This window comes from Glycine max, chromosome 7 (assembly GCF_000004515.6).
Source record: "Glycine max cultivar Williams 82 chromosome 7, Glycine_max_v4.0, whole genome shotgun sequence".
In the NCBI taxonomy this organism is placed as follows: domain Eukaryota; kingdom Viridiplantae; phylum Streptophyta; class Magnoliopsida; order Fabales; family Fabaceae; genus Glycine; species Glycine max.
The window spans coordinates 38,054,309-38,075,407 of record NC_038243.2 but is presented as its reverse complement, the minus strand read 5'-3'; the positions used below and the strand labels follow the sequence as shown (position 1 = coordinate 38,075,407).

At 33.1% G+C, this 21,099-nt stretch overlaps 2 protein-coding genes across 2 annotated transcripts; both read right to left on the bottom strand.

Annotated features, from left to right (window-relative positions):
* Nucleotides 1-135: 135 nt before the first annotated feature.
* LOC102659501 (BAG-associated GRAM protein 1) lies at nucleotides 136-9,128 on the bottom strand. The gene is made up of 13 exons (XM_041017538.1): nucleotides 9,075-9,128; nucleotides 8,698-8,795; nucleotides 8,168-8,255; nucleotides 6,952-7,080; nucleotides 6,686-6,732; nucleotides 6,475-6,556; nucleotides 6,192-6,312; nucleotides 5,533-5,558; nucleotides 5,329-5,437; nucleotides 4,766-4,869; nucleotides 4,333-4,476; nucleotides 4,147-4,252; nucleotides 136-290 (listed from the first exon to the last, which is right to left on the bottom strand). The coding sequence occupies exons 1-12, from the start codon at nucleotides 9,126-9,128 to the stop codon at nucleotides 4,154-4,156; spliced, it is 1,101 nt and encodes a 366-aa protein (XP_040873472.1). The 3' UTR covers nucleotides 136-290; nucleotides 4,147-4,153.
* Nucleotides 9,129-18,318: 9,190 nt separating this feature from the next.
* Nucleotides 18,319-21,099, bottom strand: LOC100808667 (15 kDa selenoprotein-like). The gene is made up of 4 exons (NM_001254515.3): nucleotides 20,857-21,099; nucleotides 20,606-20,664; nucleotides 19,606-19,787; nucleotides 18,319-18,718 (listed from the first exon to the last, which is right to left on the bottom strand). The coding sequence occupies exons 1-4, from the start codon at nucleotides 21,044-21,046 to the stop codon at nucleotides 18,646-18,648; spliced, it is 504 nt and encodes a 167-aa protein (NP_001241444.1). The 5' UTR covers nucleotides 21,047-21,099; the 3' UTR covers nucleotides 18,319-18,645.

Genomic DNA, 21,099 nt, shown 5'->3' with positions numbered 1-21,099 from the left:
AAACATTAGAAGACTACAGTTAATACATCATTCTACAGCTGCAATAGAATCTGGAAAAAGTAACCGTCGTATTGAAATCAATTGTCACAAAACTCAAAATTATCTAAAACTGACTTATCATCATTTATGTTATTCAGGTCACTCAACCAGGGCAAGTTTAATTCATATGTCCAAATCACACAGTATGAGTTCAAAGCATGCCAAAGAATGGGTTATTCTCAATCAGCTGCCAATGACTTCACCTTCTCTCGCAGGAACTGCAGTATATGCTCACTTTCCAATTATCAGTCCTGCAACAAACAAAAAGGAAAAAAAAGAAGATAAAAAACAAGTTAAATTCATTTTTTTTATATAAAAAGAGAGACTATTTTAACTCCTAGAATACACAAAAGGTATAATTTTCACAACTGCTTTTTTGTAAAGAGAATGCAGCTACATAACAGCTTTTAAATAACATTCAAGAATGATTTCAAAGCCATTGTGGCTATTTTAGTTTATGCTTTAGTTTCCAATCTGCATAGCCATCAACCAAAAGTTCAATAAGCTATTAGCCTATTACTCTTTGGTAGATAATTCAAATAGTAATTTACTGGATTCTTTCATTTCAATGAAAATGCTACACTCACATCCACAAGCTTAGTGTAACTCATCAATTGCATAATGAGTATTTTTTTACCTAGACCTAGAAAACCTTGTAGTTGCAAATGCAATGACTATTTTCCAGTCAACTTAAAACATTTGCAAAATTTCTGCAATGTTAATCCAAGTTTTGTCTTTTTGCGCTTCTGATAGAAATTCTATAGCTAGAGGTATTGTGGAGTCAAAGAAAAACTATAGGTGAAAACTTTAAGAATGATTTAGAGCTCAATGGTGCAACATTCCATTTTTCAAAAATAAATAAAAAGAGTTTTTTTAAAAAATTTAATAGAGTTTTTAGAAATTAGATAAATAAGAGAAAATATTTCTTGTTAATTAAAATAAGATTTCATAATATTAGAAAATAAGGAGAATAAAATGATGTTAAAAAAAATAAAAAGATGTTTTAATTGGTTATTTATTTAATGACATAGTAAAATAGAGTTCTTTTTTTTATAAAATAATAAAATAAAATAATAGAGTAAATAATAAGTTTAGAATACTCTAACTATAAATAGAAACATATTAGGTCAATTTTTATATTTATCTACACTCTCACTTCCTCATAAATTCGTTCTTCTTCCTTCCTCTCTCAAAATTCCTTTTTTTTTCGCATACACCTAAATTTATTACAGTAAAACTATGATCTTGGATTCGTTAACTGTTGGATCATCCTGAAATTTAGACACCACCTATGGAACTCAAATTTTCACATTTTCACCGTTGGGATTTTTGAAATAATGTTTGTAAAGAGAGAAATATCCCTCGCACGGAGACAATAAAATTGAGACTCTAATCCTTTCTTTTTCTCTCTAACGCTTGAAAATCCTAACAAAACAACCAGAGAAAAAGCTTGAGGAATCTTAGGAAATCGCTAGAGAAGCTGCTATCGTTGTTGGACTACACACGTGAGTCCACTTAGAAGTAAGGGATGAGTTACTCATGCTTGAGGATTAAAATGAACATGTGTAGGGATCCCTAAAGGATAAATTTTGGATTGTTTTATGAATTTCAATTTTGTTCTTATTCTTTTCTTCGCGAATTGACTGTGTTTGACGAACCAATTGATGTCCCGATGCGAAATTGTTATGAAATTGATATGTTCTTGTATTGAGTGTGAAACCTAGAAATTGATTCTTTTCTAATTAGCGTGAATTGATGAAATTAAGTAAGGAGTGATTTACTGTAAGAGGGAATAAGATATTGATTTTGTATTTTTTCCCTATTCGTACTTTTTAGGGTATTTTATATATAGTTTGGAATTAGAATAGGCTAACAGAATGACATTTTCGATTATTGTTTTAGTTTTAATATTTAGTATGAGCTTATATATTGTTTCATATTGTTATTCTTTTAAATTGGCCAAAGTCTATTTAAATATAAGGTCCTTCAAAAGTTTTAGTGAATCCTTGGTGCAGTTTTGTTTGATTATATTTCACTTTGTAAATTCATGATTAAAATATTTATGTGTTTAGTTATTTATATATTGTGTGTGTTTATATATGTAATACTATTTGTATATTATGAATTGTGATTGAGATTGAGTATAAGTGGTAAGTTGAGTATGTGTTAGTTTGTGAGATACATGTAAACATGTGATGGTGGATTGCGATGTTGGAAGATGTTAAATTGTGAACATGATATATGGTTGTGAATAAGTGTGTGGTCAATATTTGATGTGGTATTACTTGTGTTTTGACTTATGAATTATACAATAATCTGATTGGTGTTCACCTCGAGAAAAATATTTATGCGCGAAGTGTTAAAATGAAAGTGTTGGGTTTGAAATTAGGAACCTGAGGTGTTAAATTATAGCACAATCGGGAGATGTTAAAAGGAAAGTGTAGGGTTGCAAGTTAAGAACCTGGGGTGTTAAATTGTAGAGCAATGCGTGAGGTATTAAAAGGAAAGTGTAGGATTCTAAGTTAAGAATCTAAGGTGTTAAATTGTAGTGCATTGTGTTAAACGTGTTTGAAAATAAGCGTGAAGTCATGGGTATTGTATAATTTATGAGCAGTGTCTGCATGCAAAAGTTGTTTTAGGGATTGGACCTGAATCAGGAAGGTGAGACTCTCATGGATTCTTCAGAGTCTAGGCCTTGGGGGTAAATACACTCGATTTGAGTGCTCCTTTAAGCCTATGTTGATCCCATATGATTGGAGCATTTTCGCAAAACAGAGTGACCTTGACTGGTCACCTTATAATTTCACTTAGTGAGAATGACTTGACATACCCATTGTGTGGCGTGTCTTGTTATGTACTCTTAGGCGCCTTGGTGTTTTTTTTCACTGACATGGTACCATATTGTATATAGGATTGAGTCTTAGTATATCTGTTGCATAATGTCTGTGTAATGATCATTGTCATTTGCTATGTGATAGTGGGTAATGAATTGTGAGTGTGAGAAGTTGTGTTGTACTTGACATATCTTGTTTTGAACACGTGATTAATGTAAAAGTGTGGAATATGATTTTGTGATTAAATCATTGGAACAAGTGATGTTATGCAATGAGTGATAAAATGAAACGAATTGTGTTAAGTTGAGCTTATGATACTTCTACTATATATATATATATGCATTCGTTTATCTCTACCTGTTTAGGAATGTGATAACTCACTCCCCGTGCGTTGTTTGTGTTTGAATTCTGTGATGATCTCGAGCCTTGTGTTTGGGGGAGCATATGACTAGGTGAATTGCTTTAAGGAACCTTGTGTTGGAAGACATCAAGACACAATGCTCTGATAGGATGTGACGTTGGGGGCATGAATTTTTGTTTTAATTGCATGATGTTTCAAACATGTCATTTTACTTTATTTGATTCAGCTGCTTAACTAAACTTTTTTCAACTCGAAAGACCTTGTTTTGAGTTGAAAATGTTTCTGAGAAGTTTTTTTTTAATAGTGAAACGAATGTGGACCTTTTACCCACGTGGATTTACTTACGATTTTATTGAATAAAATTGATTTAATTAAATTCCATATTTTATATATGTTTTTTCTATTTATATGCATGTTGGGATTGAGGGTGTCACAAATGATTTTTCGATGGACAAGATACACAATAGAACATTATTAACATTAAAAAAAAAAAAACTATAGACAACATTATCAACACAAGAAAACTACCTTTTTTTAATAAAATAATAATCTATTAAGGAAAAGGAGAGAAAAGATCATACAAGGGTTAGAAAGCATCAACTCTAATAAGATCTAGTAACCACTAGTATGAGAACTCTTAGATGTGCTTACCAGGAACATAAAAAACATTATCCCTAAATGCATTCCTTTTGTGAATGATATATTTTAATTGAAGAATCAAGGGAAGAGTTTAACTCTAAACTTGAACTTTGGGGATAAAAATTGGAGCTAGCTTGCACAATAATTAATAGCAGTCTCGGGTGATACAACAATAAGTAAGCTTTATTCTTTCACATTTGATTTCCATTATAAACCACTTGAGAAATTGACATCTTTTAAGAAGAATCACAATAGTAATTGAAGAAAACTTACTACAAGATTAGCATCCTTCCATATGGAACGATTTGCTAGAAAAATTTGAACCATCATCATTCAATAATAAGTTAGAAAACTGCTCATCTATGCAGGGAAGAACTTCCTGTTGAAGGATACTAGTTATATACAAACAATTAAGGTGATAGTTAAACAGACAAGATAAAAGGAGAAAAAGATGCATACATCGTTCATACCAACTAAAGCCTCTTCTTTGATAAAAGGTTGAAGTTTTCCAGTTTTTGGCATGCTTTCTTCAAGAGCCTTATCCAGTGCCTTACTTCCTCTGGCAGAATCGCTAAGTGCACGTAGCTCTGGCTCTGCATTTTCCTGTATAATGATTAATGAAAACACTAAATCGCTTGAAATCGTTCTCTATTTATCCAAAAATGTCAGGGAATTTTTTTCATTAAAAATTAAAACAATAAAAAGGATAGAAAAAGAATCAGATCCAAAAACAGTTAATCTTTCCGAATACTTGCACGTAGTTCTACATTTGAATCTCTTGTAGATCTTATAATAAGAAGCAACTTATTCAAAAAGTATATATATAAATCTCTATAATTGAACTTGTAAAATAGACAACAAAAAAACAAATTGATTAAGCAAGAGCTGTGACCTTCCCAGCTTCTAAAATTTCATGGAAATTCTTTGATGCACGCTGTAGATTTTCTAATGCTTTATTCCTGTCCACAAATGATGCAAACATACATCCGACCCTACCTGAAATAAAGAAGAAAAATACAGATCTAATCAAATCATCTGACAAAGGCCATCATCTGTGATAACATGTAGTGCTCACTTTTATTCACTAAATAAGAACATTCACTATTATTTTGTAAGAGAAATATAACCAATATTAGAATAACATTAAAGACAGTATCATTCTTATATATTTTGAACAAATTGAGAACCATCAATACAGTATGATGCCAGTATTTATGTAAACATGAAAGTCAGTCAACAATAAAGGATATAGTCATTGTGATATGTATAGAAAACATGTAGAGCCACAGTACGACACACAAAAAGAGGAAGTAAGCTGATGCAATCGCTCAAGTTTAATTTGATTGAATCTTTTTATGAAAAAAATCTGGACAAGCATTGAATTGTATCATAAAGTACAATTGAAAACTCCTCCAAGAAAATAAATGACTAAAGTGTTTCAAACAAATTACTAACCATCAGGACTTCCCAAAGGACTGAAAGGAGGGACACCATGTCCACCAGCACCCTTGCGAAGAATAATTGTTATAGCAGGATTAATCAATGCAAGTTCACTCCTTTGAATCTTAAGAAAAAGTAGAATGGTTACACTAGATGTAAGTTTCATTTGACTGAAATATTTAGTGCGGAGGGGAAGAGAAAAAGCAATAGACATTGTACCTCATCTATATCTTCAAATGGAATAACCACCAGGCAAATGTCCCAAAAAAAATTATATTATAACTAATGTAGAAAAATAAAAAGGCACTTACTAACAGATTGTCAGTGTTGATAAGTAAGAACGGGCTTTTATTTTTCTTTCTAAAGTCATGTATAATTATATATTAATAAGTATTAAGGCCTAATTATATTCTTAGTTCTTCAAATTAGAAGGTCTGTTATTTTAATTTTTCAAATTCACGAAATATTTTTTTTTAGTCCCGTGACGGTTTTTCATTGCAAGAGGAACCAAAAAAATACAAATTTTAATTTGGGGACTAAAAACAACAAACTTCTAAATTTGAAAAACTAAAAATATATTTAAACCTATTAATAATAAAGGGAATATTTATTTTTTCTGAAGTGATACAGTTTCAGTAAATAAAGGTCCAGGCAAGACCCTATGACTAATAATACCACTGTTTCACTAAACCAGAAACTTCACATGAAATCTAAGTTACTCCAACTCCAATTTTTATCAATCTCTCTCAGAAAAATTATCAGAAAATATTAAAATTAAAACAGCCAAGAGGAGTGATTGATCAACAACCTCATACAAGAAACTATGTATGCTATGGTGTTCACTGACTACTGAACCTGGGCAAAACAGAAGTATAATCTGACCTTCATTTCCTTTGAGAACATATTGGAATAGAAACAAATGTTCCATGCTGAGACATACATATCACCTTGGTACAAGAATGACGTCTCAAGTGCACAAATATATCTATGATCAATAACCTGATAAATATACTTCACTTGTTAGATCTGCAAACACTATAGAACAAAAGTACAGTTGCACACATTCATATCTTTTATTTCTGTGTATATATGACCTATGAAAAAAACTGCACATTGGTAATCAATAACCAGAAATAAACAAGTTTAGTTTCTGTCAGTAACCTCGTCAGAATGAAGATCAAATATAGTTTGAAGAGGCCCTGGCTTTTGATGGACTACAGTGGCTTCTCCATAACAATGTATCCTATCAGTCCAGTCAATCAATGACTATAAGAAATAGACCAATATATGATGATAATAACAGCACCCAAATATCTTGGACCAACATAATACACATTTTTTTGAAAAACAAATATGAAACCAAAAGGCTCACCTAGAAACATTTGCAGGTAGTTTTTTTGTTTCTATTTGAAGAGAAACCTGACATTCAGTTACATATTAATAATGATATTTTTCGACATAAAAAAGTATTAGAACTACAAGACAAACAAAACTATGTAACAGAAGGAAGGGAAGAGTGGTCGAGGGTTCGAATCTCCCGCCGGCATTTCTAACAAACTAACATTTGCCAATAATAAAAAAACAAGACAAACAAAAACTTTGAAACTAAACAAAATTTCTTCTAACACCAGGAATTACCTTCCCTGATGGGCTATCTAAAGTATGCCACACTGGACCAGTTTGACCATTGCTTTTAAGTGGAACAGTCACTGAACCAAGAATAGCATTATCCCGACATTTATACCAATCATAAATTGTGACATTGATCTGCTACGCCAGCAGGGAAAGAAGTCAGTTTAACGAAAACCTACATAACAGATTTAATCTGTCAATTGAGAAGCTTTTACTGACGTATGGCATGAAGTGGATTGGATGGTTAACAAAGAAGGGAAGAGGGGAAAGGTCGCAGCCTCACGGGTTCATTTCTCTCTGCTAACAAAACTAACATTCTAACAAGCTAACATTTGCTGATAATAAAAAAAGGCATGAAAATATTCTGATATTCCTTTATAGATATCAATCCAAGTGTATGCTCAAAATATTATGTTTGATCACAATAATTAGCTTCAAAAGATTATTACATTTGCATAGATATATTTGTTTTCATTATTCTTCTCATCTGTTTTCTTTGTCTGAGAATTTAGAAAAGAAAATGTATTGCTGCATTAAATTTATTATGAAAACACAAAACTACAAATTCAGATGGTAGATTTGGCGCATTCACGCAGTTGCAAGTCAGAAGTCTGACTTATGAGTTAAAGTACCATCCGTCTGATCTTCATCAAATGATCACCATTAGTTGACCGCATGAATGCAGGTAGTTTCCGACTGCAGAGAATCCCGATCCCTTCTCCACATGCCCAAACCATCTGAGATGAGATTGCACCATCATTTCCAGAATAGGTGCTACCCCAACATTCTCTCTTTTATTAATAGTACCGTGACATTGAAATAACACACACCAGAGCTTTCGAGACAAAGGGCTGGTAGTAAATAAATTGCATTGCCAATGAGATAAAATTCATTCATAGATGGAAAAGTTTACATAAAGCATTATTGACTGCCAAAAATGTACATTATTGCATGAAATGTACAGCTAAGAGGTAGATAAAACTATTTGTTCTCTAAGAGAACATAAATCCAGGTAAAAAAAAAGAAGAAAGAAAGAATACTAAGCAAGTTCTTAGAAGATAAAATCTTGGTGCTTAATGGCAATAATAGCTTGAACATCAACATCAGTCTGCTAAGATAAGAATTAAACCTCACAAACCACTGAAACCATTTTCAGCAGTTGCAAACACTTGGTATAATTACTCCAAAATCCAAATCAAAACATATATGATAAGCCAGCTACCTGGACAGGAAGTTCATCAACGGAAAAATTGAACACCTCACCCTTGCCCCCACCCCACATTGGATTTCTTGAACCAGGGACCATGGAACTGCATCAGCACACCAGAATATCAACTTATGAGGACACAATGAACAATGTTGAGCAAAAACTTGTATCTAAGAAGAAAACATGCTGAGTCTCTGACAGTGCACATTCTTTATTGCGATTCTTTTTTATCGGTAAATGTTAGTTTTTGTTAGTAGAGAGGATTGAACCCACGATCTTTTCCCTCTTTCCTTCTTCCTTAATCATCCAATCCACCTTATATCTCCTTTATTGTCAATTCTGATTGTACACGTATACCATTTAATATACAAAATCTCTGCAAAATTACTCACATATATGTGTGTGTGTTTCTTCTATATATAAGAATATAGAATTTCTTTTCTAAAGCATCCCCCAAAACTCTTAACAATTTTTTTCCTCTGGCTCCACCATTTCTTGGAGAGATAAATTCAAATAAAGGAGGGAAAAAAACTAGATCAACAAACCTGAATCGCTTTTCATTGCCACATGTAATGACAGCATAAGGATCTGGTTTGCCAATTAACTTAGCACCAACGAGATCCTTAGCAGTGAATAGTTCTACCTTGAAAGAGAATTTAAGAAGATATCCAAATATCATCAATATCTTCCAATGCATTTATACACACACAAAAACCTTAGTGCAAGACAAGTTTCCTTCTTTAGAGAAATTATCAGGTAGTCTAGATCATCACATGTCTATGGTCTCTAACAATCTTTACATCACATGTATTCAAGTTTTTCAATTTAGTTGGAATCATGATGATCCTTGATCACCTAATAATCTTTCTTTCTCCGGGGAAGGAGAGCTCGGAGAGTAAACATTGGTAGAAAAACAAAATACCTTAATCAGATAGACCAAACTGGTATGAGAATCCACTTTAGGCTGTTGCCCCATCTACAAAAATAAGTGCACAACTGCATGTCAACAAATTATAAATTGCTCCATGAAGCAACTAGCATGAATTTTTTCGAACAACAAAGTTATAAACCCGACCGGTGTTTAAATGTTTTTCGTTATTGACAATCAACAAACGCAAACGAACTAGTGATCACAATCCACAATCCTAACGAACTGGAAGCAGAGACAAGATAGAATCCAAATTATAGAATATGAAAAAAAGAAGAAGGAGAAAGACAGAGAATGAATATAGTGAATGCTGATTTTTGCCTTGTGAGAAAAGTGTTAGTATAGAGCAATAAAAGAAGAGAAAGAAATAAAGGGAAGAAAGAAAAAGACACACAGTTTAACGTGGTTCAGCACACAATGTATGTGCCTACGTCCACGGCTACACTAGGAGAACTTTTTATTACTTGCACATAAAAGCTTACAAGGTGTCTCTATATATAACACTAGTGAGACACAAGTTTTTACAAACCAAGTGATGTGGGACTAAGCCCACACAAGTTTTACAGACCAAGCGATGTGGGACAAAGGAACTAAGACCACAAACTCTAACAATTCTCCCACTTGGGGTCTAAGTTCCAAACTCTAGCAGCTCCTTGTAAGCAACGAGTTCATTGACTCTTTACCTAGTGTAGCGCCTTCATCTTCAATTATCCTTGAAGGCCAACTGAGGCAATGCAAAGCCTCAGTTTGTCAGTTGTAACAGCTTTAGTCAACATACCTGCTGGATTCTCTGATCCTAAGATCTTCAATAAAGATAAGTCTCCATCATTTATCAACTCCCTGATAAAATGGTATCTTAATTGAATATGCTTGCATCTAGAATGGAAGACTGGATTCTTAGCAAGACTTATAGCACTTTGACTGTCACTAAACATTGGAGCATCATCTTGTTCTTTCCCCAATTCATTGAGAAAATTCTTTAGCCAAATCATCTCCTTAGCTGCTTCTGAGATAGCTATGTACTCGGCTTCCGTGGTTGAGAGAGCAACTCTATCTTGAAGTTTAGACTTCCAACTCACAGCAGTACCTCCCAAGGTAAAAATGTAGCCTGTGGTGCTCTTCTTGGTATCAAAATCTCCTCCCAAGTCTGCATCTGAAAATCCCTGTAAAGTGAGATTGCCTTTTCTGAAGCACAAACACATCTTTGAAGTACCCTTCAAATATCTGAGTATCCACTTTACTCCTTCCCAATGCTCCTTTGCTGGATTTGATAGGAACCTACTGACAACTCCCACTGCATGTGCTATGTCAGGTCTGGTACACACCATAGCATACATCAAACTCCCAACTGCTGATGCATATGGTACTCTTGACATGTAACATTTTTCTTCATCTATCTGCAAAGATTGCTTCTTTGAAAACTTCAAATGAGATCCCAAAGGGGTATTCCTGGTCTTAGAATCTCCAAGGTAAAACCTGTCAAGCAACTTGTGTATATATTTCTCCTGAGACAGCTTCAAAATTCCTTCTGATCTGTTTCTAAGAATTCTCATACCAAGGATTTGTTTAGCTGGACCAAGATCCTTCATTTCAAAGTTTTCTGCCAACTGCTGCTTCAACCTGTTAATTTCTGCCTTACTAGATCCTGCAATCAACATGTCATCAACATACACAACAAGGATAACATAACTATTAGTATATTTTTTAACATAGCAGCAATGGTCCATGTCACATCTTTTGAATCCTGAGTTGCTCATAAACTCATTAAACTTCTTGTACCACTGCCTCGGTGCTTGTTTCAAGCCATACAAACTTTTGTGAAGCTTGCATACAAGATTCTCCTTGCCTGGCACTTCAAAACCTTCTGGTTGGGTCATATAGATGTCTTCCTCTAAATCCCCATGCAAGAATGCAGTTTTAACATCTAACTGCTCCAAGTGAAGATTCTCTGCAGCTACTATGCTCAGAATAACTCTGATGGTAGTCATCTTTACAACTGGAGAGAAGATCTTTGTGAAATCAATTCCTTGTTTCTGCTGAAACCCTTTCACCACAAGTCTCGCCTTGTATCTTCTTCTACCGTCAGATTCTTCCTTTAGCCTATAGACCCACCTATTCTGTAATGCCTTCTTTCCTTCTGGCAATTTAGTTAAAGACCACGTCTTATTCTTCTGAAGGGATGTCATCTCATCTTTCATCGCTAGCTCCCACTCAATAGTGTCATTCCCCTGTGTAGCCTCATTGAAACATTCTGGCTCACCAGCATCAGTTAACAACAAATAATGCAATGAAGGGGAATACCTATCTGGTGGTACTGAAATTCTGCTAGATTTTCTTGGAGGAGTTGATGGTTCTGGTTCTGACTCAACCTCTACGCCTGTACTCTGGTTTCTGTTGGCTACATCACTTTCTGAAATTTCTTCAAGTGTTGCTTTCTCAGAAATTTCTGACAGTTTACCTGCACATGTAGATTCTGCAGAAAATTTGTCCTTATAAAATAAGTTCTCATTAAAAGTAACATTTCTGCTTCTGATAACTTTCTTGGTTTGGTCATCCCAAAACCTGTAGCCATACATGTCAGATCCATAACCAATAAAATAACACTTCCTTGCCTTCGGATCCAATTTATCTCTACTATTAGAGTCTGTCAGTATATATGAAACACAACCAAAAATTCTCAAATGTGAAAGTTTCACCTCCTTTCCAGACCATACTTCTTCAGGCAACTGATAATTCAAAGGAACTGATGGTCCTCTATTGATGAGATATGCTGCTGTGTTTATTGCTTCTGCCCAGAATGCTTTAGGCAAGCCAGATTGGATCCGCATACACTTTGCTCTCTCATTCAAGGTTCTATTCATCCTTTCTGCAACACCGTTTTGCTCAGGTGTTCCTGGTATTGTCTTGATCATTCTGATCCCATGTTCTGAACAGAAGTCTTTAAACTCCTGACTATCATACTCCCCACCATTGTCAGATTTCAGACTTTTAACCTTTAGACCTGTCTGATTTTCAACTTCTGTTTTCCACCTTTTAAACACAAAAAACACATCAGATTTATTTTTAAGAAAATAAACTCATACCTTTCTGGTAGAGTCGTCGATAAAGGTGACATAATAGCGTGAGTTTCCAACAGATTTCACTGGGGCTGGCCCCCAAACATCTGTGTGCACCAATTCTAGCTTTTCAGCTTTCAGAGTCTTCCCTGTCCTTGAGAAACTGACCTTTTTCTGCTTTCCAAGGATACAATGTTCACAAGCACCAACATCAACATGCTTGAGGCTTGATAGCTTACCCTTTGCCGCCATAAGCTTAATTCCTTTTTCACTCATATGTCCAAGTCTTTGATGCCACATGGTTGAATTATTGACAGCCTCAGTAACTGCTACCATATCCTCATCTGCAATCATGTAAAGAGATCCTCGCTTCTTTCCACGAGCCACAATGAGATTGCCTTTTGTTACCTTCCAAGCTCCATCTCCAAAAGTGGTGTGATGTCCCTCATCATCCAACTGCCCTATAGATATTAAATTTCTCTTTAAGGCAGGAATATGTCTGACATTGTGCAATGTCCATAGGGATCCACTGGAGGTCTTGATGTTGATATCACCTCTTCCGACAATGTCAAGAGATTTTCCATCTGCAAGGTAAACTTTTCCAAATCTTCCAGAAACATAGTTAGACAATAAATCTTTAGAGGGAGTAGTGTGGAACGACGCACCTGAGTCCATGATCCATGAATCAACAGGACTATCCAAACTGCAAATTAATGCATCATCAAGTTCATCAGTTGCTGCATTTGCGGATTCATCATCATCGCGCTTCTTATTTTTGTGCGACTTGTTCTTCTTTGGTGCCTTGCACTGATTGCTAAAGTGACCTCTCTTGTCACAATTCCAACAAGTAACGTCACTTTGAAATTTTCTCTGACCTTTCCCTCTTGACTTTGATCTGCCTCGACCATTCTGACCCTTCTGGGTAGTCCTTCCCCTGCCTTCAGTATTCAATGCTGAATTGGAAACATGACTGGAAGATTCTCCTGAATCTCTCTTGCGAACATCTTCGCTCAAGATCAAGTCACGGATGTCACTAAGCTTTAATGTGTTCTCCCTTGTAGAACTACTAACTGCAGTAACAGTTGCAGCCCAACTATCCGGTAGTGATGACAATAGAATCAATGCCTTCACCTCATCCTCAAATTTAATCTGCACAGATTCCAATTGGGCAAGAATAGTATTAAACTCATTAATATGATCAATTACAGAGATACCTTCTCCCATCTTGAGGTTGAACAACCGGCGCATCAAGTATACTTTGTTGGCTGCTGACAGCTTCTCGTACATATCTAATAATGCCTTCATTAAGCCTGCAGTAGTCTTCTCATTCACGATGTTGAACGCGACGTTCTTGGCTAATGTCAATCTGATCACGCCAAGAGCCTGTCGATCTAGCAAGTTCCATTCTTCTTGCTTCATGTCTTCTGGCTTAACCCCTGATAAGGGCTGATACAGCTTTTTCTGATATAGATAATCCTCTATCTGCATCTTCCAAAAGCTGAAATCTCTGCCATCGAACTTCTCGATCTTCACCTTCCCCTCTTTTAATGCCATTGCTCCCACTGCCTCCTCTAAACTAAGAAGACTCCCACTAATTCCTTTAAACTAAGGAAATCCCGTGGAGTAACCAAAAGCTCTTGATACCAGTTGTTAGTATAGAGCAATAAAAGAAGAGAAAGAAATAAAGGGAAGAAAGAAAAAAGACACACAGTTTAACGTGGTTCAGCACACAATGTATGTGCCTACGTCCACGGCTACACTAGGAGAACTTTTTATTACTTGCACATAAAAGCTTACAAGGTGTCTCTATATATAACACTAGTGAGACACAAGTTTTTACAAACCAAGCAATGTGGGACTAAGCCCACACAAGTTTTACAGACCAAGCGATGTGGGACAAAGGAACTAAGACCATAAACTCTAACAAAAAGGAGAGTGGTGAAGTCATTAAGACTGAGTAAGCATAAATGAATGAAACTCACACTTTGTGCGTGCCAAAGGCAGAGACATTAATTCACGGTCCTCAAGTTAGTGTTACGTTGACTTTTTGTATGGCTAGTCTAATTGATGGGAATAAATGTGTATGCTCAAGATCTAATTCACTACTAAAGAATTATTCTTTATTTCATTATCATATTCGTTGATTTATTAAATTATTAATTTGATAAATTCTTGATTAAAACTAAAAACTTGTTATCATGATAGAGATTATGATAATTAGAAACAAATTCTTTTTAATTTTAATCTAAATTATTCTTGACCATAGGATTATTATGAATAGGACATCAATAATTAGATAGATCAATATATATGTAATAATTTTTATTGGATAAAAATTAATATATCTCATTTAATAAATTATATATATAAATGATGTATATGTGAATATCATCATTGATAATTGAACTGACTCAATGAAGAATTTCTAAATATTACCTTGTTATGTCAATAGGAAGTTTTCAAGCAAAAATATAATAATTTCCTTTGACATGAGATTATCATAATAATTATACTTTAATTTCAAACACCTAATGTCTTATGACACTAGTTGGATGAATATTGAATACGATTAAATACTTCTAGAATTAATGATTAATCAAGAAGAATTCATTAACCCTAGATAATGAGTTTAAGCTCTATGATAGAATTAAGCTTGGTCAAGACAATTGAATGAAAGAAGAAAATAGTTTCTTAAGTCATTCATTGATTATATATAATGTATTAACTTATTAGAGTTTGATAGTAATACTATACTCTAGAGTAAACATTGAGTTGTAAATGATAGAAATAAATGTTGCATTATTCTTTTATTGGTTCTTGAAGACAAAAGATGTTACTACATGCTACCGAACATCAAGAAATGTTATTAGATGCCTACTTTATTAAATTAATTATTATTAATTTACTACCAATTTAGTATTAAATATACGAAATTACACACAAACGGGTGTTTTAATCTTTGCAAAAGAAAATAATTTATTTCATAATTAAATTAGAGAATTTGATTTGATTAAATAAATATTTTAGTGGAATATTAATATATTCTTTGTTAACACCAAAAATATAATTAATATAAACATAGAGTATTATTTTATAAATGTAGAAATTGTCCATAAAATAAGAATAAGATTTTATTGCTATATAAATGTATCAGATCATGTAATTAGTAATTAGTCAGGATTATTTGAGAATTATCGTATTATATCATAAAGTTTCTTGAGAAAAAAAAAGATATAAAATAATTTTTATTTTCAAATACAAAGATAAAGATATATGAAATTATTTTAAATAAAATTTCTCATTTTTTGAAAAAATGTTCAACTCCATATATCATATATATCTCTAAAGTTATAAATAAACAGAAATAAACTAGAAAAGTTTCTTAGACCTGAAAAGTAGAAAAATAGTTTAATTTCTATTCATCAAAGAGTTGATATTTGATTTCGGTGTGAATATTTATATTATTAGAACGCACATCAAGATACACAATTTTTTTTTCTATTTATTATTATTATATATTTTTTAATATAAAATAAATCTTAATTTTTTAATTTCGCTTCAAAGATTTGAAAGACTCCTATGTAACAATCACTAGTGACATGACATGACCATAATAACGTGGTAAAAAAAAAAGCATGATGAGCAAACACAAGGGACATTGAGTTGTTACACTAGTTATCAACCTCCACAACTCAGTTCTGACGTAAAAGAAAATTTGTCTTATTTTGATTAATAGTACTGTAACAATTAAGCATTCAATGTTTTTTATTATTATGTTTTTAACAATTTATTATAAAAGAGAATATAATTAATATAAATAATAAGACGTATGTTAAAAAATTACACAATAATCTTTATAAAATTTAAAATACTAATTATAGTATTTCTTAGTTTTATTTCAAAACTTTGAACGTTAAATAAATGGGATGAACAATGTGTTCGATTTGGCAGCAACAGAACAGCTAAGACTTTTTCCATTGATTCGAAACAGGAAAAATATGAAGTAAACCTTGGTCAGGACACAGATAATTAGATGTTGGGTAGGGAACTGAAATAAAATGAAGGAAAAGAGGAATTGTTTTGTGAATTTCTGAATCAAATCCATTTCTTCTTCAATTCTCCTTCTTATCCTTTTCCTTTTTCTAATCAAATTGATTTTTCACTTGAATGTTTCCTTTTTGAATCGTGAAAGGTTGTCTATTCAGGTTTAATAATTAAATTTGTTGACGAAACAAGGGGAATAAGACATGATCAAATGATACTAGGAATTAAACTTGGTCAAAACTCAAATGATTCTTTGATAGAAATTAAATTTTATTAATTTAACCATTGAATCATGTTCTATTATCATAATTATTACACTGTTATCATAATCCCTACGTGTACCATATCCTATTTTAGTTACATACATATCCCATATTTTTTTATAATTAAGTTAATAAAAGCGAGGTTTTATTATACTTGATACGCCGTATTATTTGATCTTAACTTAAAGTGTCACTTTGATTTGAGAGGTTAAACTAGTAACATATTAAAAGCGTCCAACTATATGTCATGTGCAACAACACCCTGTTGATTGACGGGCATTTTTTAGTTAAGGTTTTACGTGCACTTTTCATCCTCACCGCTTGTTTCTTAATTAATAAAATATACAAAATCTAGTGGCGGCAAAGTCCTTTTTAAAAGGTAAAATAAAAAAGTTTGAGATTGAAAATCGGCATTCTTTCACTAAGGTAGTGTTCGGTAAAGATGAATGAAAATGTGAAAAATGAAAAGAAATAAGAGAGAGTGAAAAATAGATGAATGTTTTGAATTAAAATAGTAAGTAAATAATAATAAAAAATTTAAAAAAATAGAGATGGAGCAAATAATTATTTTACCCCATCTAATAAAATGGTTCCTACCCATTAGGCCATAAAGTTTTTATTTTAGAATTATACTGTTAATCGATTATGCAAATTACATAATTAATTATACAATTTCGTCTGACCAGAAATTATGTTATTAACATAATTGATTATATTACAAACTTGACATCAATTGTATCTAATTTTTAACAATTTAGTGGATACATAACCTATTAATTATGTGACATGTTATTTCAATCTAGTGTCATACCTATTATATTATAAGTATAATTGATTATGTTGTCAATTAGAGATCAAGTCTATGAAATTCAAAAGTTCTAATGACTTACATAACCAATTATATGAATATAATAACTAATTATATAGGCATCGGTGGTCATAAGTTCTTAGAAGCAATTTTGAAAGAGCGGATCTTTTTCTTACCAATGAGCCCAAATTCACACCAACTCATCTCATTTTGGGATGAAAATTTAAGTCAATGGGATTCACATTTTTTAAGAAACTTGTAACCTAAAATCACTCAAAACAAACACCCATCCCACCACTTTCAACTCAAAACCAGCTCAATTCAATTGCAATCCAAAATCGCTCCCTTAAACCAAATACAGGCCAAGGGTAGGTTTGGTTGTAAAAAATGTGAGAAAAGAAGAGAAATTTTCAAAAATATTTATGGATTTCACACCTCTACCATAATACTTTAATTCAAATATGTCTTCTCCAATTCTGTTTCTCTCTACCAAACCAACCTTAAGTCAAGTGACTCATTGCCTCCTCCCCCTTGCAGTTGCAGTCTTCGGTGATGTATGCTTTCTAAAGTGACTATCGTATTCATTTTGTTAATCAACTACTAACTGAAATGTTGAAAATCATTAAGATAAAGATTTATGATCCTCTCCACATCACCATTATAAGACTTATATGGATTATGTTGCAAACTTCAACTAATATTCAGGGTTATACACTTACACTATAATGACAATAGAAATTAGACCTAAGCCTCTCAAAGGGAATTCTTCAATACCTATGAATGACAATATAAATTAGTTTAATATGTTATTCAGTTGCATCATCTTACATTATGTAACAACCATATGTTGCAAGTAACAAGCTGAAGAATAATTCCTCATCTATGTTCTAATCTCTAAAATGTTGATTACTCAACATGAATTACATACACTTCAGAAGGCTATAACAAACAATCTACAATTTGTTCAAAACTGGGCAATATGGTTGGTCACGTGTCCACCAATTTAACAAAATATGAATTTGACGCTCACGGAAAATTAATTGAGAAAAATGACAGTTCATTTTTTTAAAAAAAAAAGAAATTATATTATCTATTCCCGCATTATCACTGAAACATGCTTGTCTCCAATTCAATATTACAAGACTGCAGTTTATACATCATCTTACAGCTACCATAAAATCTGGAAAAAGGAAACCGTCGTATTGAAATCAATTGTCACAAAACCCAGAATTATCTTAACTGACCAAATCATGATGATTTTGATGTTATTCAGGTCACTTGTAACCCAGGGCAAGTTTAATTCACTTGTCTAAGTCACACTGTATATACTCCCACTCTTTTTCTGTTAAATGGGAACAGTCCAGATCTTGCTAGAGAATGGGTCAAAGATTCTCTCAATCAGAAGCCAGAGGCTTCACCTTCTCTCGGAGGAACTGCAGTATATGCTCACGTTTCCAATTATCAATCCTGCAAGAGACAAAAAGGGGGTGGGGGAAGAAAGATAAATATAAATAAAATAAAACTCTTTTTCGTTCAAAAGAAAAAAAGAGAGATTATTTTAACTCCTAGAGTACACAAAAGGTATGATTTTGTAAAGAGAAGCTGCATCATAGCTTTTAAATCACATTCAAAAATGATTTTGAAGCCATTGCAGCTATTCTTGTTTATGCTTTAGTTTCATTGGAATCCACATAGCCATCAACCAGAAGTTCAATAAGTTATTTCTTTTGGTAGATCTAGATTCTTGCATTTCAATGGAGAGATAAATTCCCTTATATGCTACTTGCTACACACACATCCACAGGCTTAGTGTTACTCATCAATTCCATAATGGGTATGGTTTTACCTAGACCTACAAAACCTTGTAAATAAATGTTGTAAATGCAATGACTACTTCCAGTCAACTTTGTAAATTTTTTACAATGTTAATCAAAATTATGTTGCTTTGTGCTTCTCATAGAAATACTATCCCTAGAGGTATTGGGGGAGTCAACTTAAAACATTTGTAAAAATTCTACAATGTTAATCAAAGTTATGTTGTTTTGTGCTTCTGATAGAAATACATCCCAAGAGGTATTGGGGGGTCAAAGAAAAATTAGAGGTGAATACATCAAGAATGATTTAGAGATCAAAGGTTTTTTTATAGACAAAATTCACAATAGAACATTATGACATTGTTTGGTCTATGTAGCTGACTCCACCTAGTGGTAAAAAATTTGGTTGTTATATACAAGAATTTTGAAAAATCAATGTACTCAATGCCACAGTATCAATTAGAAAAGAAAACCAATGATGGGCTCCAATAAGAAGATGTCAGCAAGGTACTCATTTGTGGATAATATAATAAGTGTCACCTGATTGTTTCTTTTTGCTGACCCGCATCATCCAGCATAATTAGCTTTGGTGGAGAGTTAAAAACATATTGAACTTTAACTGATGGAAATTGATCTTTTTCATCTTCAATAAAGCTTACAACTTCAGGATAGAAAACAAGTTTCCTCATGCAGACTTCCAACACAGCTCCAGAGTAAGTAACCTAAAAGTTAAAAGAATTAATGATATTGTCTTCCTTTCATCTTTTCTGAGTGTGTTACGATAACATTTCTTAGGTAACAATTGGTTTGTTTTTTATTTTCAGTTGATATATTTTGTTTATCATTACAAAAAAGTCACCTAATTTTCGCATTGTTTCATGTTTCTCAAGATGCTGTGAAGGAAATGATGAAACAGGCATTTAGTTGTTTTCACTATTCCTTTGGAAAAATCATGAAAATAAGAAATCACATGAAACCAACGTAACAATTTTGTAATTACTTGTAAAAAACACATCAACAGCAAACGAAAACAAAAAACAAACCAAATACCACCTTAGAGCATGTTTGGTTTGAAAAAAAAATGTTTATTGTTTTCATTTCCCTCCTCATTACAAATAATTACAAAAGAAGTTGCATTCTTATCACTTTGTTTCTTATTTTCAAACATTTGCACATGAAACAGTGGTTAAAAAAAAAAACATTTTGCTGTTTAACTAGTTCCTATGAAAATATTCAAAAAAACAAAGGAAATAAAATGTGACCTGTTTGTAAATTAATAAAACCGGGAATGAAAACAGAAAACATATTTTTTTTCCAAACCAAACAGATCCTTACATTTTCATTTTCACTTAACCTCAGCAGGCACTACACTTCCTTTCAAAATGCTTTTAATCGACACTAGAAGATTAATTTAGTAACGGTTTGCAGCATAATTATACACTTATTTGGCAACCAGCTTCGTTTAGGTCTAAACCGTCACAATTCATTTCAATCACAAAGCAAAATCGGTAAATCATTTTCGGATGGATCATATTCATACCTTGGTAGTGGCATCGTTGGAGTCTTCGGTGCAACACTTGAAACAATCCGATACCAACTCTGCAACCGAATTTCGAGCTTAGTACAACACTCTTCGTAATTGAGACAGTAACCTAACTAACCTAAACGCGATTCTAATCGCGCTTCTCCGAGCGACATAATAACAGTGAAATCGAAAAGGCATAGAACAAAACAAAATTGCTTCTGAATGAAAATTGTGTGAGAGAGAGAGAGATTCGAAATGGAATAGACCTTTGTCCTTGACGTACTCGGAGAGAGTGTTGCAGTCGGAGCACAAGGCGAGTCCGGTGAAACCGAGATTCTCGCATTCTCGTGAACTTAATTGCTCCGATGATGAACCCAAACACAAACTCAAAGCCAACACAATCACAGCAACGCCATAGCTATGCATCAAGCCCTTCTTCATCTCCGAGAATCGCATCGAATCGAACCAGAAAGCCAAGTCAAGGGACTGGGTTAGTTACTTCGTTCCAT